This window comes from Pristiophorus japonicus, unplaced genomic scaffold, assembly GCF_044704955.1.
Source record: "Pristiophorus japonicus isolate sPriJap1 unplaced genomic scaffold, sPriJap1.hap1 HAP1_SCAFFOLD_304, whole genome shotgun sequence".
Classification (NCBI taxonomy): domain Eukaryota; kingdom Metazoa; phylum Chordata; class Chondrichthyes; family Pristiophoridae; genus Pristiophorus; species Pristiophorus japonicus.
This window is the reverse complement of record NW_027252824.1, coordinates 503,455-522,789: the sequence shown is the minus strand read 5'-3', so window position 1 is coordinate 522,789 and position 19,335 is coordinate 503,455. Positions and strand designations below refer to the sequence as shown.

The 19,335-nt window shown below is 49.2% G+C and overlaps 3 protein-coding genes across 3 annotated transcripts in view; all 3 read left to right on the top strand.

Annotated features, from left to right (window-relative positions):
- Positions 1 to 18,198, top strand: part of LOC139249327 (alpha-tectorin-like) — a 47,171-nt gene extending 28,973 nt beyond the window's left edge. The window contains exons 10-14 of the mRNA XM_070872306.1: positions 3,558 to 4,128; positions 8,587 to 9,179; positions 14,118 to 14,679; positions 17,580 to 18,110; positions 18,176 to 18,198. Of these exons, the coding sequence (XP_070728407.1) occupies positions 3,558 to 4,128; positions 8,587 to 9,179; positions 14,118 to 14,679; positions 17,580 to 18,110; positions 18,176 to 18,198 (2,280 nt within the window). The remainder of the gene's footprint in view (positions 1 to 3,557; positions 4,129 to 8,586; positions 9,180 to 14,117; positions 14,680 to 17,579; positions 18,111 to 18,175) is intronic.
- sec61g (SEC61 translocon subunit gamma) lies at positions 10,676 to 10,936 on the top strand. Its single transcript, XM_070872319.1, is given in 2 exon segments — positions 10,676 to 10,819; positions 10,821 to 10,936. Coding segments are annotated over 2 exon segments (201 nt in total). The 5' UTR covers positions 10,676 to 10,718; the 3' UTR covers positions 10,921 to 10,936.
- Positions 11,065 to 11,430, top strand: LOC139249319 (histone H2AX-like). Its single transcript, XM_070872297.1, has one exon. It carries the CDS (start codon positions 11,065 to 11,067, stop codon positions 11,428 to 11,430), a length of 366 nt encoding a protein of 121 aa, XP_070728398.1.
- Positions 18,199 to 19,335: the final 1,137 nt, after the last annotated feature.

Genomic DNA, 19,335 nt, shown 5'->3' with positions numbered 1-19,335 from the left:
AAAATCAAACATCAGCTAATTGTTTGGACTTGCCAGCATGCACATGTAAGTGAAATAAGAATATAAGATCATAAGAAATAGGAGCAGGAGTAGACCATTCGGCCCCTCGAACCTGCTCTGCCATTTAATACGATCATGGCTGAGCTGATCATGGACTCAGCTCCACTTCCCCGCCCGCTCCCCATAACCCTTCACTCCCTTATCGTTCAAATATCTGTCTATCTCCACATTAAATGTATTTAATGACCCACCTTCCACAGCTCTCTGGGGCAGAGAATTCCACAGATTCACCACCCTCTGAGAGGAAAATTTCCTCCTCACCTCAATCCTAAATGTGCGACCCCTTAATCTGAAACTCTGTCCCCTAGTTCTAGATTCCTCTACGAGAGGAAACATCCTCTCTGCATCCATCTTGTCCAGCCCCCTCAGAATCGTATACATTTCAGTAAGATCACCTCACATTCACCTAAACGCCAATGAGTTCAGGCCCTGCTCCAATTGCCTCTGTTATATATATGCATATATATATTTTTATACTGGAGGTCCCTCTTAGCTGTGTAATCGGCAATGCTGAAAATCCGACCTGCTACAATGAATTACTTGGGGAATGGTAAAGAGCGGGGTGGGGGCAGGTTGTGAACAGGACGAATGAAAACCAGCCACAAGTCTGCTTTAGGAACAGGAGGCCATTCAGCCCCTCGAGCCTATGCCACCATAGATCGTGCATGACCTGTGACCTAACTCGTTCCACCCACCGTGGCTCCATTTCCTTCATACCCATTGTCCAATAACAAATCTATCGACCTCAGATTGAACCTGATTATTTGAGTCGTAGCCTCAGCTGCTTTCTGTGGGACCGAGTTCCACACTTCTCGCCCTTTTTGGCGGTAATGGGCGCCTCGGCTGCCAATGGTTTTTAGCGCTCTAGGATCTGCTTATGGAACTGCAAAGAGTGGAACAGGAATCGCTGTCATGAGGCCTGTGCTAATTATGAAACCCATCATTCCTGTTGTGATGATAGGTATCATTGCTATCTATGGATTGGTGGTGGCAGTACTAATTGCCAATTCGCTCACAGAAATTCAAGAGCTTCCTTCAGCTGGGTGCTGGTTTGAGCGTGGGTCTGAGTGGTCTTGGAGCTGGCTTTGCTAGTGGCATAGTAGGTGATGCTGATATATGAGGAACTGCATAGCAGCCAAGGTTATTTGTTGGGATGTTCCTCATCCTTATTTTGGCTGAAGTGGTGGGTCTTTATGGCCTGATTGTTGCTCTGATCCTTTCCATGAAATAAATCCTGCAAATATAGCATTTAGCTCCGTAATTCTAATGGTCTTAACTCCAGAATGTGTGCAGTTGTCTCTCTTTGGTAGTCAATCTCTTGTAAATGTACAATGTATGTTAGTGCTTGTCTGTCCTGTGTATTTAGGTATTGAATTGTATTGGATTTAAGAGCCGTGCTCAGTGGTCCCGAAACACAAGTGCAATTTCCAATCAATATTACTGTTCAGGAGCACTCGGATTAAATTAGAATTGTAACATTTAATTTGTGTTCACTGGATTTTATTTATAAAGATTTAAAATGTTCATGCATTGTTATAATGAATCAAGATTTCTGGAGACCCCATGATATAGTACCAAATTGCACTGTCGGTAATTGCAGTTGCTCAGATCTCCCTGGGTGTAATAATTGGTTAAAGATTGGATCAGATCACAGTCCTATTTTTGTGTCCTGCTATTGGAGTGAGTTCTACTTGTTTTTTTAACATCTGGAAGCAGATGTAAATGATTCCAGTAGTAAAATGTATGCCTACTCGTAAAAGATGCGCCCAATGCTGGGTTTTTCATTTCTGATATTTCCAAATTAAAAAATTCAACACTTCTACACCCTTTGCATGAAGAAGTGTTTCCTAACTTCTTCTGAATTTGGTTTTACTGTTACGTCACATTGTCCCAGACCAGTGGAAAATGTTTCTCACTATCCACTCGACCAATTGCTTTGAACATCGTAAAGCCCGCAATGAAATCACCCCTTAACCTTTCTTATTATAGGGAGCACAAGCCTGCTTCCTGCAATCTCTCCTCACTTGAGCGAAAATGAAGAATTACTGTCGAATAGTCAAATGGGTGGATAGAGTCGATATCTGCCAGTTATTGAGCTTGGGGTTTGAGGGGAGATTCGGACACAAACAGATCATGAGTTGGGAAAAGATTTTGGGGGGAGGAGGATACCTGTTCAAGTCTCGGTGGGACAGATTATCAGGAAAAAAGTAGCTAATTTTGGCTCGGTCCATCTCTTTAACAATGAACAGTTGCAAGAGCAGTCTGGAGGGTGGGGAGAGGGTGGCGGGTGGGTAATGTTGATTGAAGCATTTGTTTGCTTTGGATCAAATTTTCAGACTCCGATCAATATGGGAAACTCGCGGATTCACGATCAGAACTGGGCTTGGCCGTCGGCAGATTTCAGCCTGCCTTGTGTTGAACACGGGTTAGGGCACAGCTAGACGACCTGGTGCAGTTCTGGTCACCACATTACAGGAGCGATGCGATTGGACTAGAGACGGTACAGATAACATTTAACAGGATGTTGCCTGGACTGGAGAATTTTAGCGATGAGGAAAATTTGGATAGGCAGGCTTTGCTATCTTTGGATCGACTAGGCTTATATTCAATGGAAATTAGAAGAATTACAGGGGATCTCATAGAAATATATAAAATTCTGACGGAACGGGACAGGTTAGATGCAGGAAGAATGTTCCCGATGTTGGGGAAGTCCAGAACCAGGTGTCACAATCTAAGGATAAGGGGTAAGCCATTTAGGACTGAGATGAGGAAAAACTTCTTCACTCAGAGAATTGTGAACGTGTGGAATTCTCTACCACAGAAAGTTGTTGAGGCCAGTTCGTTAGATATAATCAAAAGGGAGTTAGATGTGATCCTTACGGCTAAAGGTATCAAGGGGTATGGAGAGAAAGCAGAATTGGGGTACTGAAGTTGCATGATCAGCCATGATCATATTGAACGGTGGTGCAGTCTCGAAGAGCCGAATGGCCTATTCCTACACCTATTTTCTATGTTTCTATAGAACAAAGGAGGCTGAGGCGTGACCTTACTAAGGTGTGTAAAATTACAAGGGGCCCGGATAGAGTGGATAGGAAGGACCTGTTCCCCTTGGCAGAGGGGTCAACAACTAGGGGGCATAGATTGAAAGTAATTGGGAGGAGGTTTAGAGGGGATTTGAGGGGAAATATCTTCACCCAGAGGGTGGTGGGGTCTGGGGTGGAACTCACTGTCTGAAAGGGTGGTAGAGGCAGAAACCCTCACCACATTTGGATGTGCGCTTGAAGTATTGTAAACTGCAGGGCTACGGACCGACATCGGGAAAGTGGGATTAGGTTGGGTAGCTCTTGGTCGGCCGGGGCAACGCGGACACGATGGACCGAATGGCCTCTTTCCATGCTGTAAGTGTCTGTGAATCTATGACGGAGCAATTAATCTGTGTAAGCTTTACTTTCTTCAGTTGAATACTTTATGTGTTATTTTGAACCACCTCTCTGCAGGTAAATGGTGAGACCATTAATTTGCCGGTGAGCTTAGAGTCGGGTAAAGTACGCGTTACCCACAGCGGATCGGCGGCCGTGCTGTGGACGGATTTTGGCCTCAGCGTCTCCTACGACTGGAACCATTACGCGGCAGTGACAGTTCCGGGGACCTATTCCGGGTCCCTGTGCGGGCTCTGCGGGGACTATAACGGGGACGCGTCCGACGATTTCACCTCCCTCAACGGCACGGCCATCTCCGGGGCCTCGGTATTCGGGAACAGCTGGAAAAGCCCAACCTCTGGCGCTGGGTGTTCCGACGACACCGGCCTAGCGGGACCCGTGTGTGGCGAAGGAGCGCGTGGAGTCTACGCCTCGGGGAGTCACTGTGGCATTCTGAGCAAAGCCACTGGGCCTTTCCGCCAATGTCACCCGGAGCTGAGCCCCGCCATTTACTCCGACAACTGTGAGTTTGATCTGTGCGCGTTGGCGGGAGACCACACCACCCTGTGCCAGGCCATTGGGTCTTACGCCTCAGAGTGTCAGAGAAGGGGCATCACCATCGGAGATTGGAGAAACGCTACGGGCTGTGGTAATGGAATTTTACTGTTTAACTCTCACCGTCACAACATTCTGTACTTCCGCCTGGATCGTGGCCACACTCTAAGATCCCAGAGGGACCCTGGTTCCAAATGATTCGCTGCTGACCCATATTAACATAGAAACATTGAAAAATAGGTGCAGGAGTTTCTCTTCATCTCGGTCCTAAATGACTTACTGCTTATCCTTTGACTGTATCACCTAGTTCTGGACTTCCCCAACATCGGGAACATTCTTCCTGAATCTAACCTGTCCAGTCCCGTCAGAATCGTATGTTTCTGTGAGATCTCCTCTCAACCTCCATTATACCGCATTTCCATGTATTTGCCCATTCACCTAACCTGTCCAAGTCACCTGCAGCCTCTTAGCATCCTCCCCACAGCTCACACTGCCACCCAGTTTAGTGTCATCTGCAAACTTGGAGATATTACATTCACTTCCTTCGTCTAAATCATTAATGTATATTGTAAATAGCTGGGGTCCCAGCACTGAACCTGGCGGTAACCCACTAGTCACTGCCTGCCATTCTGAGAAGGACCTGTTTATTCCTACTCTTTGCTTCCTGTCTGCCAACCAGTTCTCTATCCATGTCAGTACATTACCCCCAATACCATGTGTTTTGATTTTGCACACTAATCTCTTGTGTGATTCTCCCTTGTCCACTCTAGTTACATCCTCAAAAAATTCCATAAGATTTATCAAGCAAGATTTCCCTAAGGACAGTGATTTAAATTGATTCTGCACAAGCGGGACTTCACACATTTCAGTATTGGCGCAGCAGTTTTCAGGGAATAATTAAGCCTCATATTATCAGTTGTAATCTGGCTGGAAACCGCACCCCTGTGTAGGCTGCTCCCTGTGTCTCTAACTCGCTCTCTCCCTCAGTCTCCTGGTGTTTCTTTGATTCGTCCTGAAACGTTTTACTACTGAAATCTCATGCTCCTGAAACCTTCTACTCCTGAAATCTCCTGCTCCTGAAATCTTCTGCTCCTGAAATCTCCGGTTCCTGAACTTTCCGGCTCCTGCAAACTCCTGCTCCTGAAATCTCCTGATCCTGAAATTTCCTGCTCCTGAAATCTCCTGCTCCTGAAATCTCCTGCACCTGAACTCTCCTGATCCTGAAATTTCCTGCACCTGAACTCTCCTGATCCTGAAATCTCCTGCACCTGAAATCTCCGGCTCCTGAAACCTACTGCTCCTGAAATCTCATGCACCTGAACTCTCCTGATCCTGAAATCTCTAGCTCCTGAAATCTCCGGCTCCTAAACTCTCCGGCTCCTGAACTCTGCTGCTGCTGAACTCTCCGGCCACTGAACTCTCCTGCTCCTGAAATCTCCATCTCCTGCAAACTCCTGCTCCTGAAATCTCCTGCTCCTGAACTCTCCGGCTCCTGAACTCTCCTGCTGCTGAAATCTCCATCTCCTGCAAACACCTGCTCCTGAACTCTCCGGCTCCTGAACTCTCCTGCTGCTGAAATCTCCATCTCCTGCAAACTCCTGCTCCTGAAATCTCCTGCTCCTAAACTCTCCAGCTCCTGAACTCTCCTGCTGCTGAACTCTCCGGCCACTGAACTCTCCTGCTCCTGCAATCTACATCTCCTGCAAACTCCTGCTCCTGAAATCTCCTGCTCCTGAAATCTCATGCTCCTGAAACCTTCTGCTCCTGGACACTCTGGCTCCTGCAAACTTCTGCTCCTGAAATCTCCTGCTCCTGAAACCCTCTACTCCTGAACTCTTCTGCTGCTGAAATCTCATGCTCCTGAACTCTCCATCTCCTGCAAACTCTGCTCCTGAAATCTCCTGCTCCTGAACTCTCCAGCTCCTGAAATCTCCAGCTCCTGAAATGTCCTGCTCCTGAACTCTCCTGCTTCTGAACTCTTCTGCTCCTGCAAACTCTGCTCCTGAAATCTCCTGCTCCTGAAATCTCCAGCTCCTGAAATGTCCTGCTCCTGAACTCTCCTGCTTCTGAAATCTCCTGCTCCTCAAATCTCCAGCTCCTGAAATGTCCTGCTCCTGAACTCTCCTGCTTCTGAAATCTCCTGCTCCTGAAATCTCCAGCTCCTGAAATCTCCTGCTCCCGAACTCTCCTGCTTCTGAAATCTCCTGCTCTTGAAATCTCTGGCTCCTGAAATCTCCTGATCCTGAAATTCCTTGCTCCTGAAATCTCCTGCTCCTGAAATCTCCTGCTTCTGAAATCTCCTGCTCCCGAACTCTCCTGCTTCTGAAATCTCCTGCTCTTGAAATCTCTGGCTCCTGAAATCTCCTGATCCTGAAATTCCTTGCTCCTGAAATCTCCTGCTCCTGAAATCTTCTGCTCCTGAAATCTCCTGCTCCTGAAATTTCCTGCTCCTGAAATCTCCTGCTCCTGAACACTTCTGCTCCTGAAATCTCATGTTCCTGAAATCTTCGACTTTTGAAATCTTCTACATTTTGTGGCTTTAAGACACCTTCCTTATACCATGATTTCCATTCAAAACCTACGGAGTCCTCCTGAACCAATCACTGGCTGACACCCAAAGCCAATATCCAATCATAAAGGTGCCATGCTCGTAGCGCCCCGTCTTACTCAGGTTTCTGCTCTGAAGACACTCTCACAGCGTCTGTTTCTGGCCACCCAGACTCGTAACTGGGGCAGTTATGGCAGTATGAAAGGACTATATCTCCACGGGTTGAGATACGTGAATGGCCTTTGTGCTTTTAATTCACTGCGGATGTTATAACACTCCAGTACAATGGTAACTGCACCTAACCTCGGTTCCCAGTCCAGCCGCAGTCTATTTGTCCAAGGCAATCTCTTTCTCACCCCAGGCTCTGTGGTTACAGCCTCCACACAGACTGCAAAGTACCAGAAAAAGGGGTTTCATGTTCTACATAATTCAGATCATACTTGCATGCAGTTGATGATTACAAACTTCTGAATTTAATCCGTGTACACTATTATGGATCTACGCTATTAATGACTATAAAATAGTAAAGTATTCTAAAAACCAACGTCTCCATAATAATTTTATCCCCACCAGAGCTGAATCCCTGCCTCGAGTGCCTCACTCCGCAACACAACTGCTTCACTCATATCTGTCATCCCCGCCTCCTTTGGCCTACATAGTCACGCACCAACTGGGTTGCCTTTTAACTGGCTGCTGAAAGCGGCCTAGCGAGCCACACAGCTGCTTCAAACCATGCTAAAGATTGAAGAAGAAGGCCCATCATCTGATTTACTGGGTAACTGGGGCTGGGAAATAAATCCCAGCCTCACGGACATGGTCCCTGTCTCGAAAAACAATTCAAAACCAAGTGAAAATCGGGCTGACAAATGGGCGCCCTTTCCGCTACCGTCTGTTTTAGTCCCCGTCCGTAATAATGGACAATCACCCTATATGCACACAATGATGGCTTTTTAATCACATACGTGGGAAGATGTCTGGTTTGCCAATAGGACGATTTGTGGATATTGTAGACCGCCGGACTATTTTATCCAGGCGTGTGGCTACTGCCCACCTTGACCATTGGTTGCGTGAAGACATTGCAATTTACCAAACTGAGGCGAGCGTCACACTGCTCGCCATGTCTGGCAATCTTCGATAATATCAGCGATGCCTACCTTTCAGTATTTATGTGGCGACGATAAACACTTTCTTTTCAAACTTGTCCAGGTTTTCGTTGAAAAAAGTAACTGCAATGATCTCTTTACAGGAGCATTTATCAGATTCTAGTGCCGCTGTCAGAAAACACTGCCCCCACCCGCCACCTCGCCATGAATCGTAAAAATATCTCTCAATAAAAGTCAGGTCCTGAGATACATCTGATCATCGCCCCTGATTGGCCTTAATGTCATTCTTTCTTCCCTCAATCTTTCTATCTGATCTTTGACGAGGAGTTACCGAGGTGCAGTGATGGAGTTTTTTTCTAACGTAATCATAAATAATTCTTCGATGGCGGTTTGGCTGGAGATACCACGAACAGAAATCGCTCATTAACTTATCGCCCACGGCAGCTGGGGAATTTAAATTCAGTAAAGCTTTTTAAAAATCCATCAGTCAAAAGCGAGTATCAGTCATGGTGAGCATTAAATTGACCGGATTATCATAAAACCCATGTGGTTCACTAATGTCCTTACCCGGTCTGACCCACATGTAACTCCAGATCCACAGCAATGTGGCTGCCCCTTAACTGCTCCTCTAAAAGGGCCCAGCGATGCACTCTGTACCAAAACCGCCACCACAATGTCAGCGCTGTGGGAGCATCTTCACCACACGGACTGCAATAGTTGAGGAAGGCGACTCACCAACGCCTGCTCAAGGGGCAATTAGGGATGGGCAATAAATGCCGGCCTCGCCAGCGACGCCCACATCCCAGGTACGGATAAAGACAGATTTGATGCACTTAGCGACCAGAGCAATGCTTATCAGTTGTGCGACTGAAGTATAGAATGTTGTCCTTATGTTTTTCAGAGATGGGCTGCGGGGCGAACAGTCACTACGAGCTGTGTGGATCGACCTGCCCCGCGTCCTGCGCGGACCTGGGTTCACCGTCCGACTGCCCGACCCCGTGTGGGGAGGGGTGTCAGTGCGACAACAGGTTTGTGCTGAGCGGAGAGGGCTGCGTTCCCCTGGCGCAGTGCGGGTGTCTCCAGAATGGCGTCTATCGCACGGCGGGGGAGGAGTGGAGGGCGGAGGGCTGCCGGAGGCTCTGCCGGTGCGACGGAGCCACCAACACGGTGCGCTGCGTGAACGCCACCTGCGGCCCGCAACACGTCTGCGGCCTGTCGGGCGGCCGGGCGAGCTGCGTCAGTGCGTCCGCCGTCTGCTGGGCCTCCGGGGACCCTCACTACCGCACCTTCGATGGGCTCCGCTACGATTTCCAGGGCACCTGCTCCTACGTGTTGGCCGCGCTGTGCGGGGCAGTGCAATCGCCGGCCCACTTCGAAGTGGAAGTGAAGAACGAGAGGTGGCGGGAGAGCGCCGTGTCTGTCACGGCGGAGGTCCTTGTCCGCGTTTACGGAAACGAGATACATCTGGAGAGGGGCAACCGGGGGAACGTCAAGGTAATCTCATTTATCAAGACCGAGGCTTTTTTTGTCAGAGAGGCAATGTAAACGAAATGGTACAGTCCTACAGGGGGTGCCTGAACAGAGAGACCCGGGGGGGGCGGGGGGGTGGGTGAGTGGCAGGGCAGGTTGAGAAAGCGGTTAAACAAGCTTACGGGGTCCTGGGCTTCATAAACAGAGGCGTAGAGTACAAAAGTGTGGACATTATGATGGACCCGTATAAAACACTGGTTCGGTCATAACTGGAGGATTGTGTCCAATTCTGGTCCCTGCACTTTAGGGACGATGTGACAACCTTAGAGAGGGTGGGGAGGGAGATTGACCAGAATGGTCCCGGGGATGGGGGCTTCAGTGACGTGCGGAGAGACTGGAGAAGCCGGGGGTTGTTCTCCTTGGAGCAGAGAAGGTTGAGAGGAGATTTGATCGAGCTGTTAAAAATCACGAACGGTCTGGACAGAGTAGAGCAAGAGAAACTGTTCCCATTGGTGGAAGGGTCGAGAACCAGAGGACACAGATTTAAGGCGATTGGCAGAAGGCGACACGAGGAGAAATGTTTTTACGCAGCGAGTTGTTAGGATCTGGACTGCGCTGCCTGAGAGGGTGGGGGAGGCCGACTCAATCGTGGCTTTCAGAAGGGGAGTTGGATACATCCCTGAAGGAGGGAGATGTGCCGGGCTCCGGGGTCGGGGGGAGTGGGACTGGTTGAGGCGCCCTTGCAGAGAGCCGGCACGGGCTCGAGGGGCCGAATGGCGGCTTCCTGTGCTGTGACCGTTCTCTGATTCCAAAAGTTCATCAGCTCCCCTATCACAATTCTAAGAGGTGCTCAGTTGAGGAGCGTGGGTCTTTGACATCCGAACTTACCGCCACCAGCCTTTGTATCAGCGAAGGAAATAAACTTCGGGTGGGTGGGTGGGGCCAGGGGATTGTCAACTGTATTCGGCTGGCTGGTGTCGTGCTGCTGAGGCGCTACTCCCGCCGGCTCCTGGGCCTGACCGCCGCCCCCCGCTGGGCCTCCGCCGGCCGCTCCGCCTCGGCCTTGGCCCCGGCCCCTTCCCCCGCCCAGGAGCTGGGGTGAGCCACGGACACGCGCCGCCCGTCGAGGTCAACCTGTACGACAAGAAACCCGACTACCATAGCTTCAGTGGAACATGAGGCTGGTGTTTTTCTTTGGGATTTCCATGGCGATCGTGATGGGATCAGTCTTTGTCCATTATCTGCCTGCTGGCGGGATGCGACCGTGGGCGCGGAGAGAGGCGGAGCGGCAGCTGAAGGAGCGCCAGGCCCAGGGGTTGCCCGCCATCTCCCCCCCAACTACTTCGACCCGGCCAAGATCGTCCTCCCGACCTCGGACTGAGTGGGCGGCCCGACCGATGACCAGAGGATCGTTTGATTTCCCCCACCCCGCTCTCTCTCTCTCTCTCTCTCTGTCGATCGCAATGTTTACCGGCTGGTCTGTGCTTACTGGCAATAAAGGGTTGGACAAAAAGAGAGACAGCTTTCCAGGCGGAGAGCGAGAGAGAGAGACAGCAGGACACAATGGGTCAAGTAATGCAGTTTGTGGAGCCCAGTCGCCAATTTGTAAAGGATTCAATCAGATTTGTGAAAAGATGTACAACGCCGGACAGAAAATAATTTCTAAGCCAGCGCAACAGCTATTGGATTTGCCATCATGGGATACATCGGTTTCTTTGTGCAGCTCATCCACGTCCCCATTAATAACATTATTGTTGGTGGTTAAGACTTTTCATCTGACTTTAAGCGGTTGGGAAAAGGAATGAAAATGGGAGGACATCAAGGAACATTTATTTTATGTTTTGCATTAAGGAATCAATAAAAAGATCATTTTGAATTAAAAAAGAGTGGCTGAGGGTCATTGAGCAAAATGTCGGGCCGCGATAAAACCGGAGGCAAAGGGCGCGCCAAGTCCAAGAACCGCTCCTGCCGAGCCGGCCTACAGTTCCCGCTCGGCCGCATCCACCGCCTGCTGCGCAAGGGTCACTACGCCGAGCGGGTGGGGGCCGGAGCCCCGGTCTACCTGGCCGCCATCCTCCAGCTGGCCGGCAAAGCGGCCCGTGACAACAAGAAGACCCACATCACACCTCGCCACCTGCAGCTCGCCATCCGCAATGACGAGGAGCTCAACAAGCCGCTGGGTGGGGTGACCATAGCCCAGGGCGGGGTCCTGCCGAAGATCCAGGCCACGCCGCTGCTCAAGAACACCGGGCACGCCAGGAAGGTTTACACCTGAAGACCACAAGAATCAGTAACATCAATGCAACAAATCACAAAAGCTCTTTAAGTACCGCCCACCTCGTCTTTCGAAAGAACGTCACCCAGATTTTCTTACGGTTTACATTGAAGAACTTAACGGGTTTGCTAGGAACCTCTATTCGCAATTGACGATCTGAATTCGTGCCCGACGTGAACTAAAGAAAAACGATCCAACGCGATAGTTTTATCACATTTAACCGGTGTGAATAGCAAGATTGACACTTGGCTTTGTAATCAAATTTATTAAAGATTATTTGTTACTTCAAAACAAAGAGGATGCCTAGAAATTATATCAAAAGGGAAGAGAATTTCTTTGATCGTATATATAGGGGACATCAAAGTATAAATGTATGTATATGAAGTATTTATATATATGGATTGCCAACACACTGAGACCAGAGAACAGATGCCACCGACAAGACAAGATGAATTGATGCCAATCTAAACCAACACTGTGCCTAAACTCCACTCCAGATGAGGCTTCACTGTACCTTTTGCTGTTGGCCTAAAATGGGCGATATCGAATTTTCCGCCCCTGACGCGCCCCGTCCGATTTTCACGTGCATTGAGTTCAAAGGAAAGGAATATTGGGCGAGGTGTAAAACCAGCTGCCGGTTCGCTATGGCCAATTTTACGCCCTATGAGGAACCGTTTTTAATCGATCAGTGAGTAGTTAAATACAAGGTGATCACAGAGGCAGCTTTCAGGGGGCTGGCTTTGGGTCCATGGGCCAAATAGACTCTACCTGTGCAGGATATTTCTGTGAATCAATCGCACCATCCTTCTGATCAATGGACTCCAGGTCCCAGGGGGTAAAGGGCAAAACTCCAGTTAGTTTGTTGAACAGTTCTGTTCGACGAGCAAAGTGAGCGGGAAAGTAGAATATAATGTCGAAAAATGTAAAGTTATCCATTTTGATAGGAAAAATAGTAAAGCAGAGTATTTTTTAAATGATAAGAGCTTGGGAAATGTTGGTGTTCAGAGGAACCTAGGTGTCCTTGTACACAAATCACTGAAAGTTAACATGCAGGTACAGCAAGCAATTAAGAAAGCAAATGGTGTGTTGGCCTTTATTACAGGAGGATTTGAGTACAAGAGTAATTACGTCTTACTGCTATTATATTGGGCCCTGGTGAGACTGCACCTGGAGTATTGTGCACAGTTTGGGTCACCTTAGCTAAGGAAGGATATACTTGTCATAGAGGGAGTGAAACAAATGTTCACCAGACTGATTCCTGGGATGGGGGGATTGTCCTACAAGGAGAGATTGAGTAGACTAGGCCGATATTCTCTAGAGTTTGGTAGAATGAGAGGTGATCTTCTTGAAACATACAAAATTCAAACAGGGCTTGACAGGGTAGATGCACGGAGGATGTTTCCCTCGGGCTGGGGAGTCTAGAACCAGGGGTCACAGTCTCAGGATAAGGGATCAGCCATTTAGGACTGAGATGAGGAGGAATTTCTTCACTCAGAGGGTGGTGAATCTTGGCAATTCTCTGCTCCGGAGGGCTGTGGTGGCTCAGTCTTTCAGTATATTCAAGACAGAGATCGATAGATTTTTGGATATTATTGGAATCGTGGGATATGGGGACAGTGCAGTAAAGCGGGGTTGAGGTCAATGATCAGCCAAGATCTCATCGAATAACTGAGCAGACTGGAGCGGCCGAATGACCTCCGCTTGCTCCTAATTCTTATGTTATGTTTTAAAATTCGCCGCTGATTATTTCCCTTCGACGCTACGCGAGAATAAAATTCGGTGAGACTCCATTTGATTAGACTTTCTATCGTTGTAAACACGTGTTGTTCAGGGACCAGGTTCGCATTAATTGCAGTTTGTTGCTTCCCAATTAATCGGAGCAGGAAGGGGAAACTGAGTAACGTAACGTCTAACGGGCAAAGCAATTAATACACTCATTCCTTTCTCGGTAATCCCCTTCAGCCCCTACACCCCTCCCTATCTCTGTAACCTCCTCAAGCCCCTGCACCCCTCCCTATCTCTGTAACCTCATCTAGCCCCTGCACCCCTCCCTATCTCTGCAACCTTCTCCAGCCCCTACACTCTTCCCCATCTCTGTAACCTCCTCCAATCTCTATTCCCCTCCCTATCTCTGTAACCTCCTCCAGCCCCTACACCCCTCCCTATCGCTGTAACCTCCTCCAGCCCATACACCGTCCCTATCTCTATAACCTCCTACATGCCCTACATCCCTCCTTATCTCTTTAAACCCCTCCAGACCCTACACCCCTCCCTATCTCTGTATTCTCCTCCAGCCTCTATAACCCTCCCAGATCTCTGCGCTCCTCCAAATTCTGCTCTCTTGCGCATCCTCCCGATTTCTATCGCTCCACCATCAGCGGCCGTGCCTTCAGCTGCCTGGGTCCCAAGCTCTGGAACTCCCTCCCTAAACCTCTCCGCCTCTCTCTCCTCCTTTAAGACTTTCTTTGAAACCTACTTCTTTGATGAAGATTTTGTTCAGCTGTCCCTAATATCTCCTTATGCGGCTCGATGTCCAATTTTATTTTGTAACGCTGCTGTGAAGCGCCTTGGGACAGTAAAGGCGCTGTATCAATGTAAGTTTACAAGTTCTTATTGTTAAGACTTAAGGTACAGAAGAAATCTTTCCTCCCGTGTTGTATCTCGGTCTAATCTGTTTTATGTTGCAGCTGAATGGACTGCGGGTGAACCTGCCCCTCTCTCTCGCCAACGGGACATTGCGGGTTTACCTGAGCGGCGCTCACACCAGGTTGGTGATGGACTTTGGACTGGCGGTGCAGTACGACGGGAGCTACCACGTGTCGGTCACCGTCCCCAGGAGCCTCGCCGGCCAAACCTGCGGGCTGTGCGGCGACTTCAACGGAGACGCGGCCGACGATTTGGTGACCCGCGACGGCAGGTCGACGCCAGACGCCTTCGAGTTCGCGTCCTCCTGGAGAGCCGGGACGGACGACGGTTGCGACGACGGATGCCGTGGCTCGTGTCCGGTCTGCGCCGATGCTGCGCCGTACCGGAGGGCCGACTCCTGCGGGATTATCGCGGACGGCGACGGCCCCCTGGGAGCGTGCCATTCCCAACTGAGTCCCGATCCGTACATGTCCAACTGCCTCTACGACGTGTGCCTGGCTGCTGGCAGCAACGATATCCTGTGTCAGTCCATTCAGACCTACGTCAGCGCCTGTCAATCACTCAATGTCACGCTGGGAGACTGGAGGAACCAGTCATCGTGCAGTAAGTATCTCACTGTCATGAACTGCGCTTCCCTTAGTCTGGATGTACGCGCCATTTTATATAATGTTAAATATAGGATCACCACACTGGGAGCACTGTGCACAGTTCTGGTCTCCATATACCTGGGTTAGACCACACTGGGAGCACTGTGCACAGTTCTGGTCTCCATATACCTGGGTTAGACCACACTTGGAGCACTGTGCACAGTTCTGGTCTCCATATTATAAAAAGGATAGAGAGACTCTGGAGAGGGTGAAGAGAAGATTTACAAGGATGATACCAGAATTGCGAGGGTATACATATCAGGAAAGGGTAAACAGGCTGGGTCTCTTTTCTCTCGCAAAAAGAAGGCTGAAGGGTTACATAATAGAGGCATTTAAAACTATGCAAAGTTTTGATAGAGTGCATAAAGAGAGAATGTTTCCACTTGTGGGGGCGACCAGAACTGGAGGCCGTCAGTACAAGATAGTCACCAACCAATCCAATAGGGAATTCGGGAAAACATTCTTTGCCAATGAGCGGTGAGAATGTGGACGTCGCTGCCACAGGGAGTGGTTGAGGGGAATAGTATCGATGCATTTAAGGGAAGGCAAGACAAGTATATGAGGGAGAAGGGAATAGAGGGTTATGCTGAAAGATTTAGATGAGGAAAGACGGGAGGGGGCTCGAGTGGAGCATAAACACCGGCATGGACTGGTTGGGCCGAACGGGCTGTTTCTGTGCCGGATATCCGATGGAATCCTGTGTAACAATAATAATAATAAGGTTAAATGATTAATATCAACTTTATTTCCAGGAGCATTACGTGCCCAAGGATTGAACTTGATTTTTATTTGGGAAAGGAGAATTAGGAACATAATCCAGGTGTTTAAAATGCCACCTGAGAAAGGGGTTGTAAGTACGATCTGGTTAACACTTGGGCAAGAGCTTGGTAATATCTGGGGACGATGTGGTACTGATCATGCGGTCTTCACGCGGGACCCAGCCACGGAACGAGCGACCTCCTCACAAAACAGGCAACAGATTCCCAACAAAAGATCCAGATACCGAGATGCTGAAAGTGGTTGAATAAAACTAGTTGCTTATGTCTATCTGTCGCACTATCAGCCCCTGACCATTCGCCTGTAGAATAATTCGCAGCCGAGCAAGGGAGGCCAGATGCGTGCGGTGGTGCCTTAGAGTCAATACGGCACAGAAGCAGGGCATTGTGTTGATGATGATTCTTTTGACCCGAGATGGTCGCCCGCTCTAAATCCCATCACTGCAAGTTAAGCAACTCAATTTCTATAAAACGGATTTCAATTCAATTGGTTTAAAATGAACAACCATCTGAACCATAAACCCGATGAGCTCATTAACATCAACGAAGACTTGGTCCGCGCTCTCCCACCAACAATGTCAGACAATCCTCGGACCACAGCAGGTGGCGGGACTTTAACGTGGCTGTTCGAGGCACTTCCACAGGGAGGAATGGGATTAAAAGGCAGAGGATTGAGAATGAATGCACTTTGGATTGGAGTTCCCAGGGCAAAGCAATGACCATATAGAGACACTGGATCATATTATAGCATATATTCAGCTGGAGACCAAAGAAAGTTCCCATACAAGAGATTAGTGTGCAAATTTAAGGCACATGCTATTGGGGGTAATGTATTGACGTGGATAGAGAACTGATTGGCAGACAGGAAGCAAAGAGTTGAAATGAACGGGTACTTTTCGCAAATCCAGCCAGTGACTAGTGGGGTGCCGCAGGGTTCAGTGCTGGGACCCCAGCTATTTACTATATACATTAATGATTTAGACGAAGGAATTGAATGTAATATCTCCAAGTTTGCAGATGACACTAACCTGGGTGGCAGTCTGAGCTGTGAGGATGATGCTGAGAGGCTGCAGGGTGACATGGACAGGTTAGATGAGTGGGCAAATGCATGGCAGATGCAGTATAAGGTGGATAATTGTGAGGTTATCCACTTTGGTGGCATAAACAGGAAGGCAGCTTATTATCTGAATGATGAGAGATTAGGAAAAGGGGAGGTGCAACGAGACCTGTGTGTCATGGTGCATCAATCATTGAAAGTAGGCATGCAGATACAGCAGGCAGTAAAGAAAGCAAATAGAATGTTGGTCTTCATAGCGACGGGATTTGAGCAGTGTAGCAGGGAGGTCTTACTGCAGTTGGCCTTGGTGAGACCACACTTGGAATATTGTGTTCAGTTTAGGTCTCTTAATCTGAGGAAGGACAGTCTTGCTGTTGAGGGAGTACAGCGAAGGTTCACAGACTGATTCCCGTGATGGCAGGACTGACATATGAAGAAAAACTGGATCAACTAGGCATATATTCACTGGAATTTGAAGACTGAGAGCGGATCTCATAGAAACATGTAAAATTCTGACGGGATTTGACAGATTAGATGCAGGAAGAATGTTCCCGATGTTCGGGAAGTCCAGAACCAGGGGTCACAGACTGAGGATAAGGGGTAAGCCATTTACGACCGAGATGAGGAGAAACTTCTTCACTCAGAGAGTGGTGAACCTGTGGAATTCTCTACCACAGAAAGTTGTTAATGCCAGTTCGTTAGATATATACAAAAAGGAGTTAGATGTGGCCCTGACTGCTAAATGGATCAGGGGTATAGCGAGAAAGCAGGAATGGGATACTGAGGTGAATGTTCAGCCATGATCAGATTGAATGGTGGTGCAGGCTCGAAGGGCCGAATGGCCTACTCCTGCAGCTATTTTCTATGTCTCTATGTTTCTATGGGGCAGTGATTATGGATGCCGACTGCGCGTCTGTCATCACTGGATGAGAAGGCTATAATAATATTGGCGGTGAAAGTATCAATTCAGATGTAAGGTTTGTCATGTACTTCACTTGAAATTGGTATAATTGTCCGTTTCAGGTATGAGCTGCCCGGCCCACAGTCACTACGACCCCTGCACCACCGCTTGTCCGGCCAGTTGCTCCGACACCACGGCACCTTTACACTGCGACCTGCCCTGTACGGAAAGCTGCGCGTGTGACGACGGCTACATCCTGAGCGGCGGGACCTGCGTGGCCCTCAGTCAGTGCGGCTGCTCATTCCAGGGCCGTTATTACAGCAGAGGGGACACCGTGGTCCTCACCGAGACCTGCAGCAGGAGATGCACCTGTGGGAACACCCCCCCGACCCTCACCTGCGAAGATTCCCGCTGCGGCCTCCACGAAGACTGCCGCCTGCTGGACGGAGTGCGGGACTGCTACCCACGGGACAGCGCCACCTGCTGGGCGGTGGGCGACCCCCATTATCACACCTTTGACGGGAAAGCCTTTGATTTCCAAGGCACCTGTAGATACACCTTCAGCAAGTACTGCGGGCAGGCGGCAAACCTCACCACGTTCAGCGTGGAGGTGGAAAACGATCACCGCGGCTCCACGGCGGTGTCCTGGACACGTCTGGTCGAAGTCCAGGTGTACGGACATCGGATTCAGATGACAAGAGGTTCAGGTAACGTTCAGGTAAATATCAGCAACATGTGTAAAGAGCGTGTGTGTGTCACACGATGACTGTGAGATGGATCAGAAAGGTGGAACGGGGCCCTACGAGGAGTGATTACTTAAACTGGTTTTGTATTCCACGGAATTTAGAAGGGTGGGCAGCGATCTGATTTTAGAAGAGGTGATCTGGTCAAAGATTTCAGGATATTAATGGCAACTGATAGGGTAGATCGAAAAACATTGTTTCCACTGGTTGGGGAGTCTAGGACAAGAGCCCATAGTCTAACGGTTAGAGTCAGATCCATTCAGGAGTGTAATTAGGAAACACTTCAACACACAAAGGGAACAGAAGTTTGGAACTCTCCTCCACAAATGGAAAATGAGACTAGATAAATTGCTAATTTTAAATCTGCGATGAATAAACATTTTTTAACTGAAGGTATTAAGCCATATGGGGCAAAGAGGGATGGGTGGAGTTAGGTCACACATCAGGCATGAACCCATTGAATGGCGGAGCAGGCTGGCGGGGCTGATTGATCTGCTCCTGTTCCTGTGTAACAGGCTCGAAGGGCTGAATGGCGCCATCCTGTTCCTCTGTAATAGGCTCGAAGGTCTGAATGGGCCTCCTGCTGTTCCTGTGTAACAGGCTCGAGGGGCTGAATGGGCCTCCTCCTGTTCCTGTGGAACAGGCTCGAGGGACTGAATGCAATCATCCTGTTCCTGTGTAACAGGCTCGAGGGACTGAATGCCCTCCTCCTGGTCATATCCCGAAGTTCCTATAAACGTTACCAGGTCGACTTGTAGAGTTTAGTCAAGATCCACAGGGACAGGGAGAATTTGTCGATCGTATGTTTCAATATCTCACTCAGCTCCTGTATCTCCTTCCCCTGTCTGTAGGTAGATAGCGAGATCGTTAATTTGCCGGTGAGCTTAGAATCGGGTAAAGTCCGCGTTACTCACAGCGGTTTGGCGGCCGTGCTGCGGACGGATTTTGGCCTCAGCGTCACCTATGACTGGAACCATTATGCGGCAGTGACAGTTCCGGGGACCTATTCCGGGTCCCTATGCGGGCTCTGCGGGGACTATAACTTGGACGCTTCCGACGATTTCGCCTCCCCCAACAGCACGGCCATCTCCGGGGCCTCGGTGTTTGGGAACAGCTGGAAAAGCCCAACCTCTGG

Bases quoted from the DNA above. Each gene is read 5' to 3' on its own strand.
- LOC139249319 (XM_070872297.1), top strand. From the start codon at position 11,065: ATGTCGGGCCGCGATAAAACCGGAGGCAAAGGGCGCGCCAAGTCCAAG.